The sequence below is a fragment of the Dipteris shenzhenensis genome, chromosome 27, assembly GCF_047967505.1.
Source record: "Dipteris shenzhenensis isolate YYH24624 ecotype China chromosome 27, Dip_SZ_1.0, whole genome shotgun sequence".
NCBI classification, from domain to species: domain Eukaryota; kingdom Viridiplantae; phylum Streptophyta; class Polypodiopsida; order Gleicheniales; family Dipteridaceae; genus Dipteris; species Dipteris shenzhenensis.
Window position 1 is genome coordinate 42,453,027 of NC_141622.1, and position 23,364 is coordinate 42,476,390.

Below are 23,364 nucleotides of genomic sequence, written 5' to 3' on the forward strand. Positions count from 1 at the left end.
TGCCCAATCACTATGCCTGATACCACCTATAAGATCTTAGCTGAGGTCTTCAGTCTGTGGTTGCAGCCCCATCTACTGACATTTTTCATGACATGTAGCAAGGTTTTGTTTAGGAACACAATATCCTAGATAAGCTCTTCACCTTTTGGGAGGTGATGGATTTGGGCGCCTCCCTTTCTTGCTCAGTATGGTAGGTCTGCCCTCTTGCTCCTTTCCTTTTTCTTCTTGTGCAGAGGCTCTAGTTTATTTTTTGCTCTCCTAAGTGGCAAGCCTAACAGAGATGCAGCTCCTAATCTACAAGGATGAAGAGCTACTAGACTAAGAGTTTGCAGAATGACATGGCACTTTTTGTGGAGGACACGACAGTGAATCTAGAGGGAGTTCAGGGAGTCCTTGAGTTGTACTATTATATCACATCCAGGGTTTGGATCAATTGGACCAAATCAGTTGGCTTCCTCATTGTGTGACTGAGGAGATTCAAGAGATCCTAGAATTGGGGGGCACAATTGGCTTCTAGTGGATCCCATGAGGGCTGACAGTGGGATACTTAGGATGCCAGATGGGCATTGGCATTTCAACAAAGCAGCAGATTTCCCTTGTACGACAGAGTGTGCCGCACAAACTTTTGTAGTGGAGCTCAACTAAACTCTCCCTTGCAAGGCAAGCACGAGGCTATAGCATTGGCATTTCAACAAAGTGGCAGATTTCCCTTGTGCAAGAGAGTGTGCGGCACAAACTTTTGTAGTGGAGCTCAACTAAACTCTCCCTTGCAAGGCAAGCCCTCACACTCGCCAAGCAAGTCCTTCTAGCCATGGCTTAGTATATAGCCTCGTGCTTGTGTTTTACAAGGGATGCATTGGATAGCTCATGTGCTTGGTCGCAACTTATCGATGGGATCGAATGGCACAAGGAACACTAGAGCTAGGGTGGCTTGGCAAATGATGATCCTACATAGAGGACTTGGCATTATAGGCTCAGAGATGCACAGCACAACCCTTTTCTCAACTTAAGCTCGCAGCCCTAAGAAGATCTTGCTTTAGAGAGGGATTCTTAAAAACACATCCTGCATAGGAGGCTAGTGGGAGAAGTCTCATTGGTCCCTGACATGGATTGCTCATAGAGATTAGCAACACTTGTTGAGGCTAGCCCTTGGTGTCGTGAGGAGTTTGAGTGCTAGCCACTCTTGTAGCATCTGGAGATTTGAGATCAGGAGGCTTCATGTTGGGACAAGGGATGCACATCTATTGGGCGCAGTGAGAAGCAGCCTAGCTAGATCTATTGGATCATGGAACCGTCTCCCCACTAAGACAGACATAGGAGCATCTTTTCTAAGAGGGACAAGCACACGAATGCTAGAGATAGACTCCACCGTCCTTGAGTCTTGGAGGGATAGTTTGCACATAGCCTGAATGCCCTAGCACTGGTATGGATAGTTCTACTAGACACGGGTGCCCCTTAGGATTCAATTTTTGCATCAAGCCCTCAATTCCTTCTACTTCTCCGAGCTTTTTAAGTTGGGGCTTGGAAGCTTCTTCAACTAGGGACAAAATGGAGACCCACAACTAGATGGAGCCCTCAACTTGCACAAGTGGCAAAGGATCATGGTAGTGGGCCACTTGGGCAAGGATTGGACCATTGACCTAGCACTAGTCACTCCAATCAAGGAGGGTTGCAGTGGCATCTACGGTTGTGGGTGTAGGTACGAAACGAAAAGAAAGAGCGAGAGTGCAGGTACAAGACGAGTTGATAGAGAAGTCACGTCAATCTTAGATTATTGGAAAACACACAAGTACAAAGTACTTGTACCTAGACCTAGGACTAAATGTCCTAGGTGTCACATGGACTAAGTGTCCTATGTGGCCTAGAAGGCACTAACACTATAAGTGCCTACACTTATGCCTACACGGCACATACCATGGCTTACAGGGCATCACTAGAACCATCAGAAGATGGCCTACAGTGGGAGTGGCGGCCCATTTGAGAAGTGCAGTGGGCTTTACAGGTAGGGCACTCAAAGGGGGGTGTTGAGGTGCTGGTCTTCTCGTACATGACATGCATTGGTCGTAAGCAACAAGTGCACCAGGAGGTCATCTACAGATTGTGGTCGCATTTGTGGACCGTCAACAACCATGGACGATTACATATTTCTTCTGGATGGTTGCACACTATAGAGGATTGCCCATCAACCCATGGCTAGAGCAGATGTGCGTTGATTGGAGGTTCAACATGTGCGGATCTCAAGGATTCTGGATTGTCTTTGCGCCAAATAGAGGATAATGGCAAGGGGGCTCTCTGGATCATAGCCAAGATGCAGCGGATGCATTAGGACTTCACTTGGGGTATGGCAGCATGGCTTATGAAGGGGGGCCATGCCTTCTCCATGGACCATTGTCCTCTGGTGAAGAAACAAGAGAACAAGATCCTTAAAATCCTTTTCCTGATAGCATCTTGTTTCTTCACCAGAAAACAATGTATGGGAAACTATTCTCTCGCATCAGTGGTTGGAATGTCTAGGTCTCCTGTTGTTGCAGCTTGATGATTGGAGCCCACCAAATCCCTGGCACAATATTATTTACAACCTTGCACACCATATGAGAGCGCGAGACGATTGGATCTCCAATGACCACTGAGAGGCGGAAGAGTTTCAACCAAGCTTGGGCCTGCAACTCTATTTTATGTATTTAGTGAGCAAGGCATTCGTTGTGGATGTATAGTCCTCCCCCCCTCATTGTTGAAGCTTGTTTCAAAGGCAGTGAGCTCAGTTTTTTGAAAACAAGCAGACTGACAGCCACTTTCTCCTATTGTTTTCTTTCAAAATCAACACCTTTTCGCGGATGAGTGATTTGTTTGGTTAATTTTTCAAGCATTCATAGAAAGTTCTTCCCAATTGCATACCGATTAGTCATAGCATTCATCCTCGACATCAACGACCAACAAACGAACTTTCTCCATGAATCGTGGACTTCTATTCTTAATTGTGAATACACCGAGTCCCCAATTGCATGCCTCGAGGTAGAATCAAAATCCAACATATCTGTAAACTCATGTTACACCAGAGCAAGTTATGGCGTTCATCTTCAACATTAATCACCGATCAATCGCTTTGTTAGGCTCTCTTGCTTGTTTGTAGTTGTGAGAAAGGAGCAATGCTTCAGCTTAAGCGAGTGCTTGGAGGAGCTAGGATGAAGTTCCAAGCACACACTTCATAAGGGTGGTAAAGTATGCTTGTTTCTTGGTTTACCAGCATGCCAAACCCATGTACACCACAAAAGTAGCTTAGTGGATATAATTGTTATGCGAATTTGTTAGCAGAGCACTGCCCTTTAGCTTACCTGGTTACCTCTCACCTAAAGTACCCATAAAAATAGCTTTGTCAATGCTCCCTCTTGACTGTAATTGTTTCTTTGAAATTGGGTTGTTTAGGTAAAAGGTTTAGTCAAGTTAAATTAACCATAAGCTCTAATCAGACTATGAGGTGCTCTATATATGTAAGTTATGTGCACTTCCCAAAATACAAGAGTCAGTGCCCACATGCACTTGTGCAACCTTGTTTAAGAAAGAAACAAAATTTACTTCGTGAAGAGGAAACAAGATATCAAAACAAATTAAAAATTATTGCTGTCCGAATGATTGCAGGAGCACGTACATATTGCAGAATTAATTGTGGTCTGAACTTTACAAAGAACAATGAGCGCAAGTACCACCTGGCACATGAAATTCAATCTTGCCAGTAGCCTTGCAACATTGTCTACACCCCTTGTAAGAGAACACTATCACGATCACCTACATTTTTGCCTCTAGCAGCTGCATTACTTGCTTTCGAAGTAATCTGTGCTGCCAGTAGCCACAACTGTTCTCAATTTGAAAAAGGGTAAAGAATTAAGGCCTTAACAAAGGCACGAGCATTTTAGACTTCAAGGGTTTCATAACATAATGAAGCAAGTGCTGCAGCCAAACTGATTTCAAAGAAGGAAAAAGAATAAGACTGTCAAATGCACTCGCATATTACACTGGAATGGTTTGCTTTCACGTTCATGAGCTGCAACTGTGCCAAGTGATATCCTCCTTGAAGTGTGGGTATTTTGAAAGGTATAATTTTATCCGAGCTTGATAGCTTCTATCAATCACAGCTGAGGTGGAGCATGCGCAGCAAGTGTCATATTTCATCAGGCATTTGTTCTATAACTGCTGAACTTATGCCGATCCTGCCTCCCTTTTTAACCTGACCCATAGCAATTCCAAAACTATTGCACTTGTGAGAACTGATCTTCCCCAAAGGAAACATCATATGTTCCAAACAAGCCAAGGTGGAAGGCAGCATTGACACTTAGACCCTGAGCAGGAATTCCTGAAATGTTGTCGAAATAAGACACTGGAATCACTGGGAAATTCTTGGCCACAGAAGCTGCCAGTTTCTGCTCAGAAACAGTCCAGTGGATATTGCCAATTTCTGCTCTGAAAGTCTTGACCGCAGAAGATGCAAATTTCAGCTCTGAGAACTGTCCACCTTGTATTGCCAACAGCACTCTAAGCCACTCGAAGCCGGCAATTCCGCTCGTCATGTACCTTTTGAGAATGAATCCTTCCAAACAAGAGAATATGAACTGTCTCCTTGTGTGACTTTAGCGTACAAAGACACATCCTCCTCACCTGGTTTCAAGTGTTCGCAGAAGTCCTCCTGCCAATAAGTTTGGTAACCACATTAAGTAAAGCTTCTATTGCTAGTGGCTTGGTCAAGTAGAAATCCATCCCAGCCTCAATGCACTTTTTCTCATCTTGAGCCATTGCATGAGCTGTGAGAGCAATAACAGGCGTCCGAACACCATATCTGCTTTCTTCACCCCGAATACGTTGGGTTGCTTCATATCCATTTAGAATAGGCATCTGCATTTGAAATGAAGCATCTCTTAGTATTACAAACTCCAAGCAGCGGTTAACATCAGAACAAGTACAAGTCATCTTGTGGTAGGACCAGTAGCAATCAAGGTTTGTAGAACTGCAAACCCAACTTTAACCTATCAGATTATCAGGCAAATTTATGATTCAAGACAGGAGTTCCAACTAAATTTGATTCAAGACCGGAGTTCAAGTTGAGATGATACAAAGATGCTGTTTTATAAGCTGTTATTTTACAGAAGAGATGCTTTTAAGTTACAATAAGAGAATCTAGGCAATAAACTAACCATAGAATTAGAGATCCAAAACTGCAAAGACCAACTCGGTGGATGGTAACTTTGACTACGTTAAGCAATGTTTTAAAGACGACCTGCTAGCTGAATCAGAAGGCTGGAACATTCACACCCTCAAGTACAGAAGTCATTGTGGTCCTGTGAGTTTATTGATGACCTCCACAGGTCGTCAGAGATTCTCAATACATTATAAGAGAAAAACAGGATGCATGCAAATGTGTTTTAAACACGAAAAAGGTCATGCAAGGGTTCCTTTTTGCATGGTAAGCAATGCCTACTTACGGGTGTCTTAAGAGTATGCTTGGAGAGGGTAACTGGACTTTAGCAGGATTCTGGAACACAACTGCTTTTGATGGAGACAGAGAACATATATGCACTGGAGCAGGAACTCTGGGACGAGTTGTGTGATGAGCATGAGTTTGTTGATTGTAAAGAGATTGCAGACAGTCTTGGGATGTATACTTGGAATAACAAGCAAAAAGGGGAGCACTTCAGGGCAGCTTGCGTTGACAGATTTTATGTGAATAAAGGGGACGGAAGGAAGGGGGAAAGAGGGTGGGTGGGTGGGTGGGGGCGGTTGGGCGGCAGCTGTCCAATGCAGATAAGGCCTAGCCGGATGAATTAAGTTTCATGTAGGATGGGTCCAACTGGGTGAGGTCATCAGATATTTGGAAGCCCCTTTGGGGTTGGGTTAAATCGTAGGCAAAGAGCTGTCTAAGGAGAAGCTTAAGCCGTGGAAAGGCAGGTATGGAGACAAATGCCAGATGTACTGTTGTGCAACTGGTTGAGGTCATCAGATATTTGGATGCCCCCTTGGGGTTGGGTTAAATGTTAAGCAATGCTCCAGCTGTTTAAGGAGAAGCTTAAGCCATGGAAAGGCAGGTATGGAGACAAATGCCAGATGTACTGTTGTGCAACACATTCTATCAGCTGCTACAAAGTATCCAACAAGAATTTGGAATTTTAAGAAAACCCACTGAGGTCTCATCAAAAAAGAATTCAGAAGGTTCATTTGGGCATAAGAGGATGGCCAGCGCAGGGTTCATACAGTACCATGGGGAGAATCTAGTTGTTGGAAAACTCACCCCCCCATCTATAAGACCCATATGAGGAGAGTATAGGGGAGGTGTACTTAGGGATGATGTGGCTGCCACATGGGCAGCACATGGGCTGCCATGTGGGTAGCACCATGAACATGGGGCTGCCACATGGGGGGGGGGGGTGTCACGAGGGCAAAGTTTTCCCTTAAACTTTTTCACTTTTTTCTCTTTTCCTTTGCTCCCCAGTTTGGTCCCCTACCGGGATCCCAAAGTATCCGCTTGATCTCGTGGAGTCGCAACTGCCTTGCTGATGGGAACCTCCACCTGACTGAAAGTCCTTCACCTTCACAAAGCTGCCTGGGTCCTTCAGATGCTCAAAAGGAGAGCACAGAGCTCCTCCCGGGAGCTACGGTTCTGAAGAACCTCTCCTTCCCAAAACGCTTGTTGAACCTCCGTGGGGGCAAAAGTAATGCCTGGGGCTTGCTCCGGAAACTCAGTACGAGCGAGGGAAAACACCTGTGAAATCTGCTCCCAGAAACTCCTTAACTGGCTAGTTGGAACTAGCTAAATTTAGCTGGGGCTAAATTAGCCAAACTGCCAAAATGGATTAGCGGTTCCTCTAAAGTTAGCGGCCGTGCCAAAAAAAAGACAGCCACCCGCCGGAATCGAACTCAAAACCTCCAGGTAACGATGCGCAGAACTTCTCGTCGGGCTAGCCAAGTGGGCTGGTCTTTGCTATTGGAAATAAAAGACCCCCACTTACTTATAACGTGTACGTGCTTCTACGCGCGCGAATCGAACTTCTGCGTAGCTAAGAACCGGACTCGAACCCGCGACCATCTTCCTATGAGCTCGTCGCGCCAACCACCGAGCCAACCACTTGGTTGATGTAACCAAACGCGGCACCTTAGCTATACTTTGTGCTAACCCGCACACGGTCGCGCCAAAAAGGTCGCGCACCCCGCGCGCAGGACTCGAACCCGGGACCTCGGAGGCAACACTCGAAGCGCCTATCGTTGGGCTAACCAAGGGGCCTTGTCTTGATTGAGGTAACCAAGTAGAGCCCCTAGATTATATTTTCAGCTCGGTTGATCAGCAAAAGGGGGTCGGCCCCCTCGTCGGCTCGCGACCTGTCTCCCCTGCTCAGAATCGAACCTACGACCTGTGCGCTAGTGCTCCAAATACCTCACGGCCCGGCTAGCCACCGGGGCCGTGGCCTTGCTTGAGACTCATTTCCCACCTTATGGTTATATAGAAGACTTTGACCTTCAAGCTATGGCGAGCTCTCCGTCGCCATGCACACGTCGAACGGCTGGTATGAAGCGTCGCCCTTCTGCTTCAGATCCGTGGGCATCCGCAGGAGCGAGGGAGTCGATAATGACATGCTGTTACGACCGGGGGAACCCTTCCCATCTTTTCCGGTGTCTTCCGGTTGGTTCCGTCGAGGAAGTCCGTCCACGAGCGAGATGTCCATCGTGTTGGTGCTCGCAAACTGGTGCGAGGCTATGATCACTGGCCCGGCTACGTGATCCCGTCGGTAAGGCGCCTCTGTGTACTTAAGGGCTCTTGGAATGGAGCCTTGGAGCTCCTAGGCCAAGCCTTTACAGTTGGAGCGCGACGGAACTGCAGTTCCGTCCGCTTCCGTCGGTTGACGGCGGGATCTCAGAGCGACAGCTCTCTGAGATCCGGGCTCCGCACACCCTGCCGCTTGGTAGGAGGGATAATTAGAAGGGTCTTCAGGTCCCCACGAGTTCCTGGATCAAACGACCCACTACACCCTCCGCACAGCTCTCTGTATCGATGACACGACCTCCTGAGTGAACTCAGCGACCAACATGGCTCCTCCCACAGCCTACCGTTCGTGCTGCCCTTTCGTGGGCTTCTTCTCCAAGCCAAGGGGAAGCCCTGGCTCGAAGGGTAGCTCCGGTCTTCACCTGCAAACGCCACACTCAACGAAGGGGAGGGGGATACGAGCTTGCAATCTATCTACTTCCATTTTCAGAACCAAAACTCAGAGACTTTGTATTCCAAAAAGAAGAGGGCCCTGTGGTCAAAACGCCACAGGGTAAGATTACAAAGAGAGCATCCTCTGATGCTGAAGCAAAACCTCACAACACTCTCAGATACAGCAGGAGCTCGCAGCTCACTATCTCAGCTCTGACGCTCTGAGTTCCCCGGCTCAGTCTGTCTCTCCTGGACAATCTCTGTCTGTGTGTGTATTTGATTTTTGGAGGGAGTATATCCCTTGGCTCCAACGTTCAGCCACCTTCATTAAGGCTCCAATCCTCTTTTGGTACTCTTTCCAACAGTCACATAGAAGGGCCAATCAATTCAAATATCCGTTTGAATTGAACCCTTTAGCCATAGTTGGGGAGTCCAACCTTACCATGGGCTGCTCCCCTTGGTTAGGTCCTAGAGATGTCAAAGGGTTGCTCTACCCTTGACCCAAAAAGAGGGCAAGGACCTCCTCCTTGCTGCCGATGTCGAGTCCGAAGGGGATGATGAAGGAGGGACGGACTGAGGCTCAGTCCCTTGTCAACGGGCCACCCGTTACATTCCCCCCCTTTTACTCTTGCTCCCCCGCTTATTTGGAAAGGGGTTTGACTCATTGTAGCCGCGCACGATGTCCACGAACCGCCATAGAGAAGGTTCCGTCCTCCACGAGTCTTCACTTGAAGGCTGCTCCCTCCAGTGACAAAGGTACAACCTGTTAGGCCCGAACTGGTTCGGTCTATCACGGTGTGCCATGATACTCTCGAGGGAGAAAACTGTCAACTCCTATCAAGCTGATACCTTTGGGGGGACTGACTCTGCTCAGTTCCTTCAGCTCTGATACCACTGTCACGAGGGCAAAGTTTTCCCTTAAACTTTTTCACTTTTTTCTCTTTTCCTTTGCTCCCCGGTTTGGTCCCCTACCGGGATCCCAAAGTATCCGCTTGATCTCGTGGAGTTGCAACTGCCTTGCTGATGGGAACCTCCACCTGACTGAAAGTCCTTCACCTTCACAAAGCTGCCTGGGTCCTTCAAATGCTCAAAAGGAGAGCACTGAGCTCCTCCCGGGAGCTACGGTTCTGAAGAACCTCTCCTTCCCAAAACGCTTGTTGAACCTCCGTGGGGCAAAAGTAATGCCTAATGCTTGCTCTAGAAACTCAGTACGAGCGAGGGAAAACACCTGTGAAATCTGCTCCCAGAAACTCCTTATCTGGCTAGTTGGAACTAGCTAAATTTAGCTGGGGCTAAATTAGCCAAACTGCCAAAATGGATTAGCGGTTCCTCTAAAGTTAGCGGCCGTGCCAAAAAAAAGACGGCCACCCGCCGGAATCGAACTCAGAACCTCCAGGTAACGATGCGCAGAACTTCTCGTCGGGCTCGCCAAGTGGGCTGGTCTTTGCTATTGGAAATAAAAGACCCCCACTTACTTATAACGTGTACGTGCTTCTATGCGCGCGAATCGAACTTCTGCGCAGATAAGAGCCGGACTCGAACCCGCAACCACCTTCCTATGAGCTCGTCGCGCCAACCACCGAGCCAACCACTTGGTTGATGTAACCAAACGCGGCGCCTTGGCTATACTTTGTGCTAACCCGCACACGGTCGCGCACCCCGCGCGCAGGACTCGAACCCGAAACCTCGAAGGCAACAGTCGAAGCGCCTATCGTTGGGCTAACCAAGGGGCCTTGTCTTGATTGAGGTAACCAAGTAGAGCCCCTAGATTATATTTTCAGCTTGGTTGATCAGCAAAAGGGGATCGGCCCCCTCGTCGGCTAGCGACCTGTCTCCCCTACTCGGAATCGAACCTACGACCTGTGCGCTAGTGCTCCAAATACCTCACGGCCCGGCTAGCCACCGGGGCCGTGGCCTTGCTTGAGACTCATTTCCCACCTTATGGTTATATAGAAGACTTTGACCTTCAAGCTATGGCGAGCTCTCCGTCGCCATGCACACGTCGAACGGCTGGTATGAAGCGTCGCCCTTCTGCTTCAGATCCGTGGGCATCCGCAGGAGCGAGGGAGTCAATAATGACATGCTGTTACGACCGGGGGAACCCTTCCCGTCTTTTCCGGTGTCTTCCGGTTGGTTCCGTCGAAGAAGTCCGTCCACGAGCGAGATGTCCGTCGTGTTGGTGCTCGCAAACCGGTGCGAGGCTATGATCACTGGCCCGGCTACGTGATCCCGTCGGTAAGGCGCCTCCGTGTACTTAAGGGCTCTTGGAATGGAGCCTTGGAGCTCCTAGGCCAAGCCTTCACGGCTGGAGCGCGACAGAACTGCAGTTCCGTCCGCTTCCGTCGGTTGACGGCGGGATCTCAGAGCGACAGCTCTCTGAGATCCGGGCTCCACGCACCCTGCCGCTTGGTAGGAGGGATAATTAGAAGGGTCTTCAGGTCCCCACGAGTTCCTGGATCAAACGACCCACTACACCCTCCGCACAGCTCTCTGTATCGATGACGCGACCTCCTGAGTGAACTCAGCGACCAACATGGCTCCTCCCACAGCCTACCGTTCGTGCTGCCCTTTCGTGGGCTTCTTCTCCAAGCCAAGGGGAAGCCCTGGCTCGAAGGGTAGCTCCGGTCTTCACCTGCAAACGCCACACTCAACGAAGGGGAGGGGGATACGAGCTTGCAATCTATCTACCTCCATTTTCAGAACCAAAACTCAGAGACTTTGTATTCCAAAAAGAAGAGGGCCCTGTGGTCAAAACGCCACAAGGTAAGATTACAAAGAGAGCATCCTTTGATGCTGAAGCAAAACCTCACAACACTCTCAGATACAGCAGGAGCTCGCAGCTCACTATCTCAGCTCTGACGCTCTGAGTTCCCCGGCTCAGTCTGTCTCTCCTGGACAATCTCTGTCTGTGTGTGTATTTGATTTTTGGAGGGAGTATATCCCTTGGCTCCAACGTTCAGCCGCCTTCATTAAGGCTCCAATCCTCTTTTGGTACTCTTTCCAACAGTCACTTAGAAGGGTCAATCAATTCAAATATCCGTTTGAATTGAACCCTTTAGCCATAGTTGGGGAGTCCAACCTTACCATGGGCTGCTCCCCTTGGTTAGGTCCTAGAGATGTCAAAGAGTTGCTCTACCCTTGACCCAAAAAGAGGGCAAGGACCTCCTCCTTGCTGCCGATGTCGAGGCCGAAGGGGATGATGAAGGAGGGACGGACTGTGGCTCAGTCCCTTGTCAACGGGCCACCCGTTACGGGGGGGGGGGGGGGGGGAAGCTGTCCAATGCAGATAAGGCCTAGCTGGATGAATGAATGAAGTTTCATGTAAGATGGGTCCAACTGGGTGAGGTCATCAGATATTTGGAAGCCCCATTGGGGTTGGGTTGAATCATAAGCAAAGATTCAGCTGTCTAAGGAGAAGCTTAAGCCGTGGAAAGGCAGGTATGGAGACGAATGCCAGATGTACTGTTGTGCAACTGGTTGAGGTCATCAAATATTTGGATGCCCCCTTGGGGTTGGGTTAAATGTTAAGCAATGCTCCAGCTGTTTAAGGAGAAGCTTAAGCCATGGAAAGGCAGGTATGGAGACAAATGCCAGATGTACTGTTGTGCAACACATTCTATCAGCTGCTACAGTGTATCTAACAAGGATTTGGAATTTTAAGAAAACCCACTGAGGTCTCATCGAAAAAGACTTCAGAAGGTTCATTTGGGCAGAAGAGGATGGGCAGCGCAGGGTTCATACAGTACCATGGGGAGAATCTAGTTGTTGGAAAACTCACCTCCCCATCTATAAGACCCATATGAGGAGAGCGTGGGGGAGGTGTACTTAGGGATGATGCCGCTGCCACATGGGCAGCGCATAGGCTGCCATGTGGGCAGCATACTGAGACAGAGAACCATGAACATGGGGCTGCCACATAGGCAGCACACAAGACATGTCCCTGGCAGCGTTGGAGCTGCAGAGGAGCCTGTGGCTGTACGGAATTGCCATGCAACAGTCGGACTGTATGGGGCAGATATGTGCAAAATTGACAGGTTGGAATGACAAGAAGGGGCCCAGGACAGTGGCACATAAGTACGGACAGGTACGGCTGTCTAAGCAGTCTGTACGGAACTGTACCAGGTGATCCAGGGCTGGAGAAGGGTGCAGAACAGGCCGGGACAGGAGCTGCAAGACACCTGGATGAAGCAGTTTTTTAACCTATGAGGATGCCTGGAAACAGTGGGCAGAAGGCATAGAAAGCTGGCTGGATGCCACGTGGCCAGGTGGGTCTGTTTGCAGAGCTGGTTCACATACTAGCCAGGCAGTTTTATAGACCAGGGGACTAGGGGGTCTGTTGGCTGGGTCTGTTCATTTAGAGCCCCCAATCGCTATTTTGGGGGGCTACCAGCAAATATAAAAAGGGAGGCCTTGGGGTTCATATTCCATCCATTGGAAGCACCATTTCAGGAGTAGATTGGAGCAGCATGCCAGCCATACTTGGGCCTTCATCCAGGGTACTTGGAGGAGCATAGAAGGAGGCGGATTGCCACAGACAAAGACCCCAGAAGAAGTCTTCATCCTAGGGTGACATTCAGGGCAGCAACGACGGATCAAAGGAGGAGTTTGGCCCTCACCATTGGCTGCATTTCAGAGCAGCAAGGAGGACAAGCAACCAAGGTCAAGCATTGCCTTACCAGTGGCTGTCCGGGAGGATCAGCCTGAATGTGTGTTTGTCGGGCACCACTATGAGGCCCACCTAAGCTGAGGGAGCATGCAGGCTGAGTGTTTTGAGTGTGCCACGGAGGTAGGAGAACAACTATTAGTTGTACACAGGGGTCCACATTTAGGTAGCATTCTACTACTAGAGGGTCAAACATTGGACATACATTTCATGTTGGGTCCATTGTGGACGCAAATATAAGTTTTGTTGGTTCTAAATCTGAAGGGGGCTGAAAGTTGACTTTTTCTCAAGGAGAATTTTAACACCCAACGGTGAATGATCATGTAATGCCCAACAAGACCACCTTAAACCTTTGTGCGAGGCATATGCCTATACACGATAAGAGATACAGTGAGAGGGGGGTTTAGAAAGAGAATGTAGACGACACCAGATTGGGTCCGTGTACCCACTAAGGGCCGCTCTCCCCAACTGGGAAGGAATTTGCTTTATATCTTGGAGAACTGCAAAAGAATATAACTGACACTCCTTCAGATAGCTTGAGAGACAACACTGAGAATGACCCTTCAATACGGAGAGCTGACCCACAAACGCCTAAGAAGCAACCCAAATCTTGACCAAGACCACACTCCCCACACGGAAGATGTGGACCACTGTGAAAGGCTATTGAAGAGGCTTGTGCTATCCCCGGTCATGCAGCGGAGCTGCATGAGTGTGAGAGATGAAGGGAAGACGGAAAGCTGAGAGTAATGGAGGCTAAAAGGGAGCTGAGATGTGAACTGAGAGATGAGTGATAAGAGCTGTGAGTGAGCTGAGAAAACTGTAAAAAGAACTGCTGAAACAGGAACCCCAAACCTCAACTCCGAGCTGAGCTATGGTGCTGCATAAACTCCTTCCTTGATCACCCTTAGGGACTGCTGAATGTTTGCTGTCTTGCAGGGGACTCTGGAAGGCTGAGGGCTGCACCGGGCTGGAGGAAAAGGAGGCTTTTTGCTGGGGTCTGGGCTGTAGGGCTGGTAGGGAGTGAGCCAACCAGCCTTAAACAGGCCGACCAGCCAGTCGGTTGGTTGGCTGGCAGGTTGAGGCTCACTTCCCCAGCCCTAGCTGCCTAGGGAGGGGCACAAAGCAGCCTATAAAGGCAGAGCCCTTCCCCCAGCCCATCCTCCCTTGATGGGAGATCATTGTTTCAGCCCTGAGGGGGCCGTTATGGGCTCCTATCCTAGGCTGAGAACCCTAAGACACTAACCTACTGTTGTCCAATGGGTACTAGTGAACAAGGACTGACTTTCTGACTCGACCTAAGGCTGAGAGACTGACCTATGTAGCTTGTGCATGACTGTCCCTAGACAAGGGCTCACAATGGCATACGAAGAAATGTCCAATCGTAGGAACTATTTGCACTTTTGAATGACCCCTTGAGTGGTAACCCCAAGAGGATAAGCTATTGAAACTGGATGATCCCCAGGGGTAGTAGACCCAAGAGGCCCATCATCTAGACCTCCTGGCTGAGCTGAGCTGGCCCCAGCAATGGAACCCCCCTGAGAGCTGGCTGTGGAAATGGCTGCAATAACCCCATGGGTGGAAGACCCTGAGGAACTGCCTGTAGCTACTATGGAAAGTGAATAGTCCCTTGAGCTGGTAGACCCAAGAGAAGTCCATGTCTGAACTGCTGCAGAATAGTCCATTGAACTGTGCTCGCAAATGGCAGACACATGAGCAAATAACGGACTACCTATGGCTGAAGAACTGTTTGAGGGTATTGCGGGAGGAAAGTCCACTATGTTGTGCTTGAAGGTTGAAGACCCCTGAGCAAATGAAGGACTCACACTGCTAGCTGTTGATGGAGAGAGGAACTGTGAGCAAGCTATGAGAAATTGTTGATGCTGAGAAAGCATCAGCTCACGGTCTTGCCTACGCTGGACCTCCAATGCTGCCAAGTCGGCACGACGTCCGGCCCGATGCATGGACTCCTCAAGGCGTTCCTGTCCTAACAAAAGCTAGAAACGGTCCACTTTATATTCTTTTCCTGCTCGTGCAAGCCGTTGGAGCTGCTCAAAAAAGAGCCGATTCTACGCAAGGAGACAATTCTACTCCCTGAATGCACATGAGAGCTGCTATGCTGGATGGGTCCATGATGGAAGGCTGCTAGACCCATCAACTATTACAACAATGACTGCCAAAGGAAAAAAAATCCCCCCCTAACCTTGCCCCACAAGGTGTAAACGCATACGGGTGAGGATGGGAGCCTAACCGATGGACGATGAAGGGAGGTAGGGAGAGGCTAATGGAGTATGGTACTACCACTAGTCCGGGCAAGGTACAAACTACAACATTGCATAATATCCCCACCATGCTCCCTCCTCTGCTCACTAAGTACCCATTATCTAAGCTTTGCTGCCAGGATTCCCTCCAACCTAATCCACATCAAAAGGAACCTTACTACTCCGATACCAGAAAACAGATGAACCTTCAGAGAACTCATGCATGAGAAACACAAGATCTTCCGAACTATAGTACACTGCTTTATTGCTACATGGCTGAAACAGGACACCAAATCTCGACCATATGACGGCTGAAAGGTGCTGCTGGAGGCTGGGAGCTGAGTGCTCAAATGAGGGAGCAAGACCCCCTTTAAATAGGGCTGGAGGGGCCTGTTTTGGCCAACCCAACCAGCCCTAACTGGCCAACCAACCAGTCTGGCCGACCAGCCACGGCTGGTTGGCTGGCTGGTTGGGGCCTCAACCCCAGCCCAATGGGCTGACTGGGAGGGGCAAAGGCAGCCTATAAAAGGCGCCTTCCCCAGCCCACAATTCCTTGCTTGCAGATGCCTTTGAGCGCTGTGAATTGCTGACAAGACAGCCAGTTGTGACTGCAACCTGGGCTTGACCCTGGTGCATGTGACACATAAACAACTAGGGTGCTAGCTCTTTGCCTGTTGAGCACTTGTGGTGCATGTTTGGAAACATTTCATTTAAAAAAGAGAAACAGGCTTTGGGTTCAGAAGGTAAAGGATCTTTCATTTGTTAATGCAAACTTACGTTTACTTAACAAGTTTACAGCAGATGCACTCCTCAATCATAGATTTCAACCTGACAAGGATGATATATCTACAGCGAGAAAGCATGCTGCCTTAGATCGAGCTGCCACATGGGCAGCAGTTAACCCAGCCACATGGGTTGCTAAGCCAAGCTGTAGGGCAGGTTATGGCAGGCTTTATAGGGTCAGGAAGACCCTGGAATTTGGAAATAATCTGATCAGAAGGAGGCCGCTACCAGAGGATTGGGTGAAGCGTTGGATCAGATTCGGCAGCAGAGGGCCCACCCACCAGATGAAGTCGGCTCTGGACAGAGGAGCTGTTCTTAGGGCACAGTCAGCCTGCTTGGAGCCTCAGTCAGCCTACTAGAGTGTAGGTGCAGACTGGCACTCCACCTCTATATAAGGAGAGTATTGGGTGTCTTGCTGAAGCCCCCTTGAAGGCATGCATGCACCAGAGGGCAAGAGGCACTTTTTGTACTAGGATCTGTCCACCTTTTAAAGCATCGTGTCTACATCACTTTTGGTAGGATAATCTCTGGTGCAAGTCAACATGTGAGATCTTCAGTGTAGGTATCTCTTGGGAACATTCCACTGCAGGGCTTTGCTTGCAAGCCTTGATTGTTCTCACAAACCGCATGAGCTTTCTATCATAGAATCGGAGCTACATAGCATGCAAAAGGCTATGATGCAAGCGATATCACGTCAAATGAGTATGCTAGTCATAATCTATCTTGACAAGATATGCTATAAGAAGTCGTGCAATCAGCTGATGCAAAAAAAAACAGTGTCCATGTTTTTTCGGTAACAATAAGCCAAAACATTGGTTGATTCATGCAGTTGATTGGAAGTTACAAACTACAGTGGAAACTTCATGTAAGCCATCAACGTGCAAGAAAGAAACAATCATGATGCTTGCACAAACCGGGTTGCACAGCAGAATAGCCACACTGCAGTACTCATCATTCCACATATTTTGGCTTTTGGGAACACCTTTGAAGTCTATGTGAAAAGCATACCTCACAGTCCATAAGAACTATGTCGAATCGTTGAGCCTTCCTCATCCCCATTCCTCGTTGTGATGAAAGATTTTCAGAAAGCTTTCCATCTTCCTCGGGATGAGAAACCTTACTCTTGTATAAATTTTCCAAAACTAGTCGAGCAGCCTCAGCACCATTGTCAACACATTCAACAGTGGCCCCAAGGCGAACCAATTGTGTCTTGGTTAATCGCTGGAGTACAGGATTATCTTCTGCCACAAGTATGTGCATTGCTGATAAGGCAGGCTGAAGACCCAAGGATTCATCCTCTCGAGATCTTCCCCTTGGAAGTGGCGATTTCTCTGGATACCTATGCAATGGCGATTGGTCTGGCATTAATGGGAGTGACCACCTGTCAACATTTGTCCTCTCTGATAGTAAGTACCTTCTATGCTGGGGAGCAACGTCAGAATGAGCCATCTGTTGAGTCGCTTGTGATTTCAAGGAAACAGAATTCATTGAACTAGTAGCAAAAGATCCAGCGTCATCAGAAACATCAAATCTTTGAGCCTCTAAGTTATTCCGTGCCATCAAGTTTGACTGTACATTTGTCTCTTCTTGGAAAGTGTTTATACAAGAAAGAGACGTGTAAAGGGAGTTTGCTACGCCCAAATCCATGTTTTCACATAGCCCAGAAGACATCTGATGAGCCATGCTATCACATGGCTTCTGCACTTTATTACCAACTAGTTCTTGTACCAATCCCCAAATACACTTTAAGCGAGAAGCATACAATGGCTTATGCAAGATCAAATTGCATACAGCAGTTTGCCTTCTCAAATACTGGATATCAGCACTTCTAGTGTTTGCATTCACCAGCCAGACAACCTTGAATATTGCTGGCCTATCAGCCTCCACTAAAATGTGTTCCAAGTCTGAACATAGGGAATCCAAAGGTACCATCACCATGGTGATATCTATGATCAAAAGCAGGTGAGCTCGTGCTCCATGTTCAATTGAGTTTTGAACAAATTCAGGAGTCGATCCACAATCAGACGTGGGCCGTTGTTGCAAGAAAGCATCAGTGCTAGTTCTAGTTTTTGCGAGACCTTTTGCATCCAGATCATCTATCCACGAGTCACACATATGGCTCTCAGGGGATATTAAGTCAAACCTTTCTGAAGTGCTGAAACTTTCGGAAAAAATCTCTTTTTTTACTCTCTCAACTGTCGGTACAAATTCCTCCCAGTTCCCAATTGTCCAAACTTGCAAACCCCTGCTCTCCATCCACTTTTTTACGACCCGTCTGCCCGCCTGTCCTTGCATAGCAAGCAGAACATGGACGCCTGCAATGGGAGGTGAAGTGAAGCCCGTACTCTCCAAGTTCTGAGAAAGCACATGTGCTTCATTACAATCCAGCTGCCGACTAGAAGAAACTGATGTCCTGTTGACACCAAATGTAGCCTGTAAAGAAGCTCCATCCTGCAGGCTGATTTCATGCGGATGGCAGGATCTTACCCTAGATTTGACAGAGAGTTTGCTGCGCTTAAAGGTAAGATTGAATCGGAAACGAGTTCCAGGTTCACCAGGTTCATCTTTGTCAATTATGTTTATGTCTCCCCCCATCAACCGCACCTGTACCACATAATGTCAAGCTCGTCACAAATTTTACGACCAAGGAAATTTATCTGCAAAAACTCAAACTCTATGTATTCAACAGCAGATCATAGAAGCTTACCAAAGATCTGACAATTCCAAGGCCAAGACCCGTTCCATCATAGTTCCGTGGCACAGATGACTCAACTTGCACAAAATTTTCAAAAACAGATTTCCATCGTTCTTTTGGTATGCCCCTGCCAGTGTCATCCACCTCAAACTCTATCTGGACATAGTCCTCATTGTGATCTTGTTCAGAGAAACCTTGAATCAGCTTGCATGCTTCCTTTACTCTTGATGGTGATCTTAAAATTTGATTCCAAGGCCACCTTAAAAACCGTCCTCGGTAGCTAAAACGAGGTCTAGTGGTGATAATGCCAACTGGCTTCACCCATGCACGCAAGACAACATGCCCCTCGGAGGTAAACTTAACCCCATTACTGAGAAGGTTAGCCATAATTTGCTTCACACGACCCACATCCCCTATAACCCATGAACATCTTTCAACGGTACCATCTGAAAGGTCTAAAACGACGTCTAGCCCCTTTTTCAGACCCACAACAGAAAATGTATCTACAACTTCTTCAAGGGCAATCACCAAGTCAAAGCCTGACTCTTGTAAAAGCAGCTTTCCAGCCTCAATCTTACTCATATCCAGAATTGAGTTTAAGATTGCTGAGCAAAAAACAGAAGTGGAATAATATCAGCAGACAAATACATCATTATGTGTCGATTGAAAACATTAGCAAGCAGCAAGGTTTATAAGCTGGAGGAAATTAGAGACTTAACTGTTGCATTCATTTTATCGGAACGGTTTGTATCCAAAATCACCACAATTTAGATTCATATTCCAGAAAAATTAGGGCAGGATGTATTCATTTACAAATTTGGCTTACAAGACCCTTTGCGAGTGTCGTGAGGAAAACTATATTGGTCCTATTTAAAAAAAGCTTTAACGCATGTTGGGATGAAGACAAAATGGAAATTAAGCTGTGTTTAAAGGGCAACCCACCCAGCAGACTGGTGGCACATTTCTTCATTTGTAGCAAGTTGGATTCCAGTTCAGAACGTTTAGAAACATCACAAAGACACAGGTCAATGAGACCAAGTATTGCTGCCAGTGGCGTTCGAAGATCGTGGCTCATGTTGGCAAACACAAGGCTCTTGTGGCTGCTCCTTGTCTCAGCCCTTTTTGTCTCTTCCAATTGCTGAATCAGAGCTGCCCGTAGTCGCATCTCATTGCTGGCCCCTTTAGTCAGAAGAATAACAAAGAAACACCCGACCAGTCCCATACAAGTAGCCAAAGCAATAAGCACGGCCAAGGTTGTGTGATTCCGCTTCTCTGTGAGGCCCCAAATGCTTTTATAGGGAATGATTACAACACAAACCTGCAATACACATTCACAATTGTCAAGAGAAGTTTCATCACATGAGGCAGACTGCAGTTAGATGGCCTGATCGTATGTCAAACTCAGTTTTCTAGGATAAATTCGCATCCTTATGGTTCTTCAAAAAGATGGACATTGAGCATTCAATATACATACCAGTGTTGCTCCTGCAACATGGAGAGATGTAACGTCAAGCATGTAGCGTGTTCCCTCTAAATCTACATCAACTGCCACGAAAGACTCGTTCCTTAGAGCCGACACATTTGGGAATTGCATTGTTAGATATCCTGCAGCACCGGCTACAACGGCATTGTTTGATTCCGTTGCCAGAGGCAATAATCCAGTGGCATTGTCTCTGCCATACCTTGAGAAAGGGACCCCTGTTTGTGCCACTAATCGGCCATCTACAGTTGCAAGGTAAATATCACCCCCTTGAAGATCAAACTGTTCAAATAGATCCTCAAGGTTAGCTAGAGGCATTCCCACTGAGATAGCGCCGATAGCGTTTCCAGAAGAGCTTTGTAGCACAGGCGAAAGTGATGACAACAAGATCTCTTTTGATTCAACTACAGAAAATCCCCAGCTTGCATCCACAACTTGACCCTGTAGTGAGCTTTTCACTGGCTCAAGACCCCAATACGCAAAGGGAGTGAGCGGACTGGCTTCTCCAATTGGCAATCCTGTAATTTGATCAACACTTTGACGATACCAATTATACCAAGGACGGCTGAGGGTCAAATTCTCATCAGCATTCCAAGGTAAAATGTTGCTTCCTTCCGAAGCAGGGTGAAGATATGAAGAGTTCGCATAAATAACTGAAGCCCCCGACGAATCTGCTAGATATGAAATGAATAAACCATCTTCTCCAAAATACGTAACTTCAGCTTTTCCTGAAAGAATCGAGAAGACGAGAAAAAGAGCAGGTCTCACCTGCAACAAAACAGAGAGGAAGCTTCCTGATGATCAGCCCATTACTTGTTCTTACTCGCCTCGTCTAGATAAGCCCATAAGTCGTGCTTATTAGTCTAGACAAGAACCAACTTCAAATTCACAAGTACTAAAGAGATTATGATGAAGCAAACAAGAACCAAAAGCGCACGGACCTGAGTTTGTAAATTTGCAAACGATGAAAGGTTGCCTCCACTAAGTGAACTAAGAAACCTTGCTAAGGAAACTGCAGATGCACTGTTTTGTTGAAGTACGGAACCCGCTGTATCTTGCGTGCGAAGAAGTAACTCGTGACGAAATTCAGCAGCTACAGACTTAACAGAGTGATGCACATTGCTGGACGTTAACACCCAAGTGAGCACGGTCATCACAATCAAAAGAAGCGCCAGCAGTCCCTGCAAGGCATGGGCCAAGAGCTACGGTTACATGGAGATCAGGAACTAGGCAACGTAAACCGAAGAAAACTCCAAAGGAAACTCAACACCATCCGAGCGATCATCGATGCTTATGGAACGCACAAAAATCACCTTCCCTTAGAGCATTCAGGCACTCAAGCAAGCAAATACACGTGAGGCAACTCAATGGATGTGTCTCGCTCGCGATACGAAAGAGAGAATTGGAGTAGAAAGAAGCAGACAGAGCTGAAGCATCGCCACACATGAGGAGCTCCCGGACGTAATCATGAGACGAAACACGAATTGCCGTTTGAGACGCAACGCAAAGGAAACGTACCGTCAAAGCCAACCTAGAGGTAAGGAGGGGATTGCACAGGACGCCACAGAAAGAGCGCATAGCACCATTTCCTTTCCAGCATTTCCAGCGCCCCACGTCCGAACAGCCTTCATCTTCTTGTGCGAGCTTCTCCTCCAAATTCCGGTCTGGCTCTACAACATCAGACAAAGTCGAACCCCAAGGAATGTCTAGCACTGTTTGTCCTTGACGTAACAAGTTTAACTCGTAGTTAAAGCTTGCATCCACAGTTCCTGCTCTTACCGGAGACGGAGAGGCACTAAGAAAAGGAACTGGACAGCAGGAGTTCGGGGAGGCAAAACGGCGTGATTCATTAGATTGCTCGTCCATTTGCGCAAGCTAAAGCAATCCTGAGACCCACATGTTTTGGCTCAATTCAGTGCAACAACCAGTCGCGATCGCTGCAGTCCGTCGACGGAACTTCCGAGTGGCTCCGTAGCATCCTCCGCTGCCATATTCATCACTGGCAAGCTGCGAGAGCAGAAGACCATGGGAAAGGAACTTCCTACTATCAATAGCAGCAAAGACTGGGGAATGAGCCGCATTGATATGATTAGCCATCCCCAAAGGGACTCCTTGCAAGCCCTTGTGGGACGCCAGAATCAAAGCCTACAACTTCTCTGGAGCAGCTCATTGGGGAAGCGAGGGATATTGGGAAAGCATGAATCTTAGCAAGAGGGGCAGAAATGGAATGAGGGCGGCGGATGCAAATTCCGATAGAAGTGGGGGGGAAGCATGAATCCTTGTGTGGGTAGAAAGCGTGCACAGAAGCAAACGAGGGGAACAGGGAGGTTGGGAGCTAAGTGGCAACCAAAGATGGGGTTTTTGTTGTAGGGAGCAAGAAGATGATGGAGGAAATGCAAGAGCAAACGGAGAGTATGGAGGAGCTCGGATCAAAAATCAAAGCACAAACTTGCTGTGCTGCTGATACTCTGTTTTCAATATTTTGGGCTGCAGGGGCTGACCTCCTGCCAGTCCAAATGGTGACTGACTTGGGCCAGTAAAAGCAGAAGGAGTGAGAGAGAGTGGGGGGGATAATTCACGGAGATGGAGATGTTTTAGGCAAGAAAACTTAATAAGGATGGTGGAGGGAGAGCCAGACAGACATACGAGCTAGTGCAAATGTAGAGCTTAATAAGGATGGTGGAGGGAGAGACAGAGAGACATACACAGGCAGGCAGATAGACGGAGACAGAGCAAGCTGCTAGTAGTAGCTACGACTCCAAGTTGGAAGAGGGAACCCACGTGATGATGAGAGAAGCCACAGTGAACTGTTCAACCCTGCCTCCTCCTGCTGCTGCTGCTGCTATGGATTCATTCCACCCTTGCTAATTAATCACTTGCTTTTGTAGAGATTGGCTATGGCTGCCCCTCAGTGAGCAGAATGCACGTTTCAACTTTGAATGCCGTGTGTTGCTCTGCTGCACCACTGGTGGTAGTCAGCTATGCTGTTGTGGCTTTTATGCTGGGATTAGCTCTCTCAGTTCCAACTTCTCATTATGTTGTTGTTGTTACAAAAGGAGAAGAAGGTGAAACAATCAAGAATGCAGCAGCAGCAGCAGCATCAGTTACCCAAGAGAATCTGCAAGTTACTTTGAGCTCTTTTCCTAACTTCACTTCAGCCTAGTTTCTAATATCCATCGTTTCAAAGAAAAAACTCCTGAATTTCTCTATTGTATGGGGCAATTCTGAAACCCTGAATTTCCTACAAAGACTGTCCCAAGAGCATCTTAGGGTGTCTAGAGACTAGATGCACCCATCGTGTAGTGAATGCAT

General features: G+C 47.9%; 1 protein-coding gene across 1 annotated transcript; it reads right to left on the reverse strand.

The window, feature by feature from the left end:
• Positions 1 to 3,597: 3,597 nt before the first annotated feature.
• LOC147884324 (histidine kinase CKI1-like) lies at positions 3,598 to 22,042 on the reverse strand. Its single transcript, XM_087399107.1, has 7 exons — positions 21,571 to 22,042; positions 20,994 to 21,233; positions 20,047 to 20,820; positions 19,515 to 19,890; positions 18,585 to 19,177; positions 16,886 to 18,481; positions 3,598 to 4,884 (listed from the first exon to the last, which is right to left on the reverse strand). Exons 1-7 carry the CDS (start codon positions 21,916 to 21,918, stop codon positions 4,657 to 4,659), a joined length of 4,155 nt encoding a protein of 1,384 aa, XP_087255233.1. The 5' UTR covers positions 21,919 to 22,042; the 3' UTR covers positions 3,598 to 4,656.
• Positions 22,043 to 23,364: the final 1,322 nt, after the last annotated feature.

What these genes read in the sequence shown, in the direction of transcription:
- LOC147884324 (XM_087399107.1), bottom strand. Translation starts at nt 21,918, where the DNA reads ATGGACGAGCAATCTAATGAATCACGCCGTTTTGCCTCCCCGAACTCC. An exon ending in ATGTGCCACCAGTCTGCTGG is followed by an intron (nt 19,178 to 19,514) that starts GTGGGTTGCCCT and finishes TTTTTTGCTCAG; the next exon opens with CAATCTTAAACTCAATTCTG. An exon ending in TAGTTCTTATGGACTGTGAG is followed by an intron (nt 4,885 to 16,885) that starts GTATGCTTTTCA and finishes TTTCAAATGCAG; the next exon opens with ATGCCTATTCTAAATGGATA.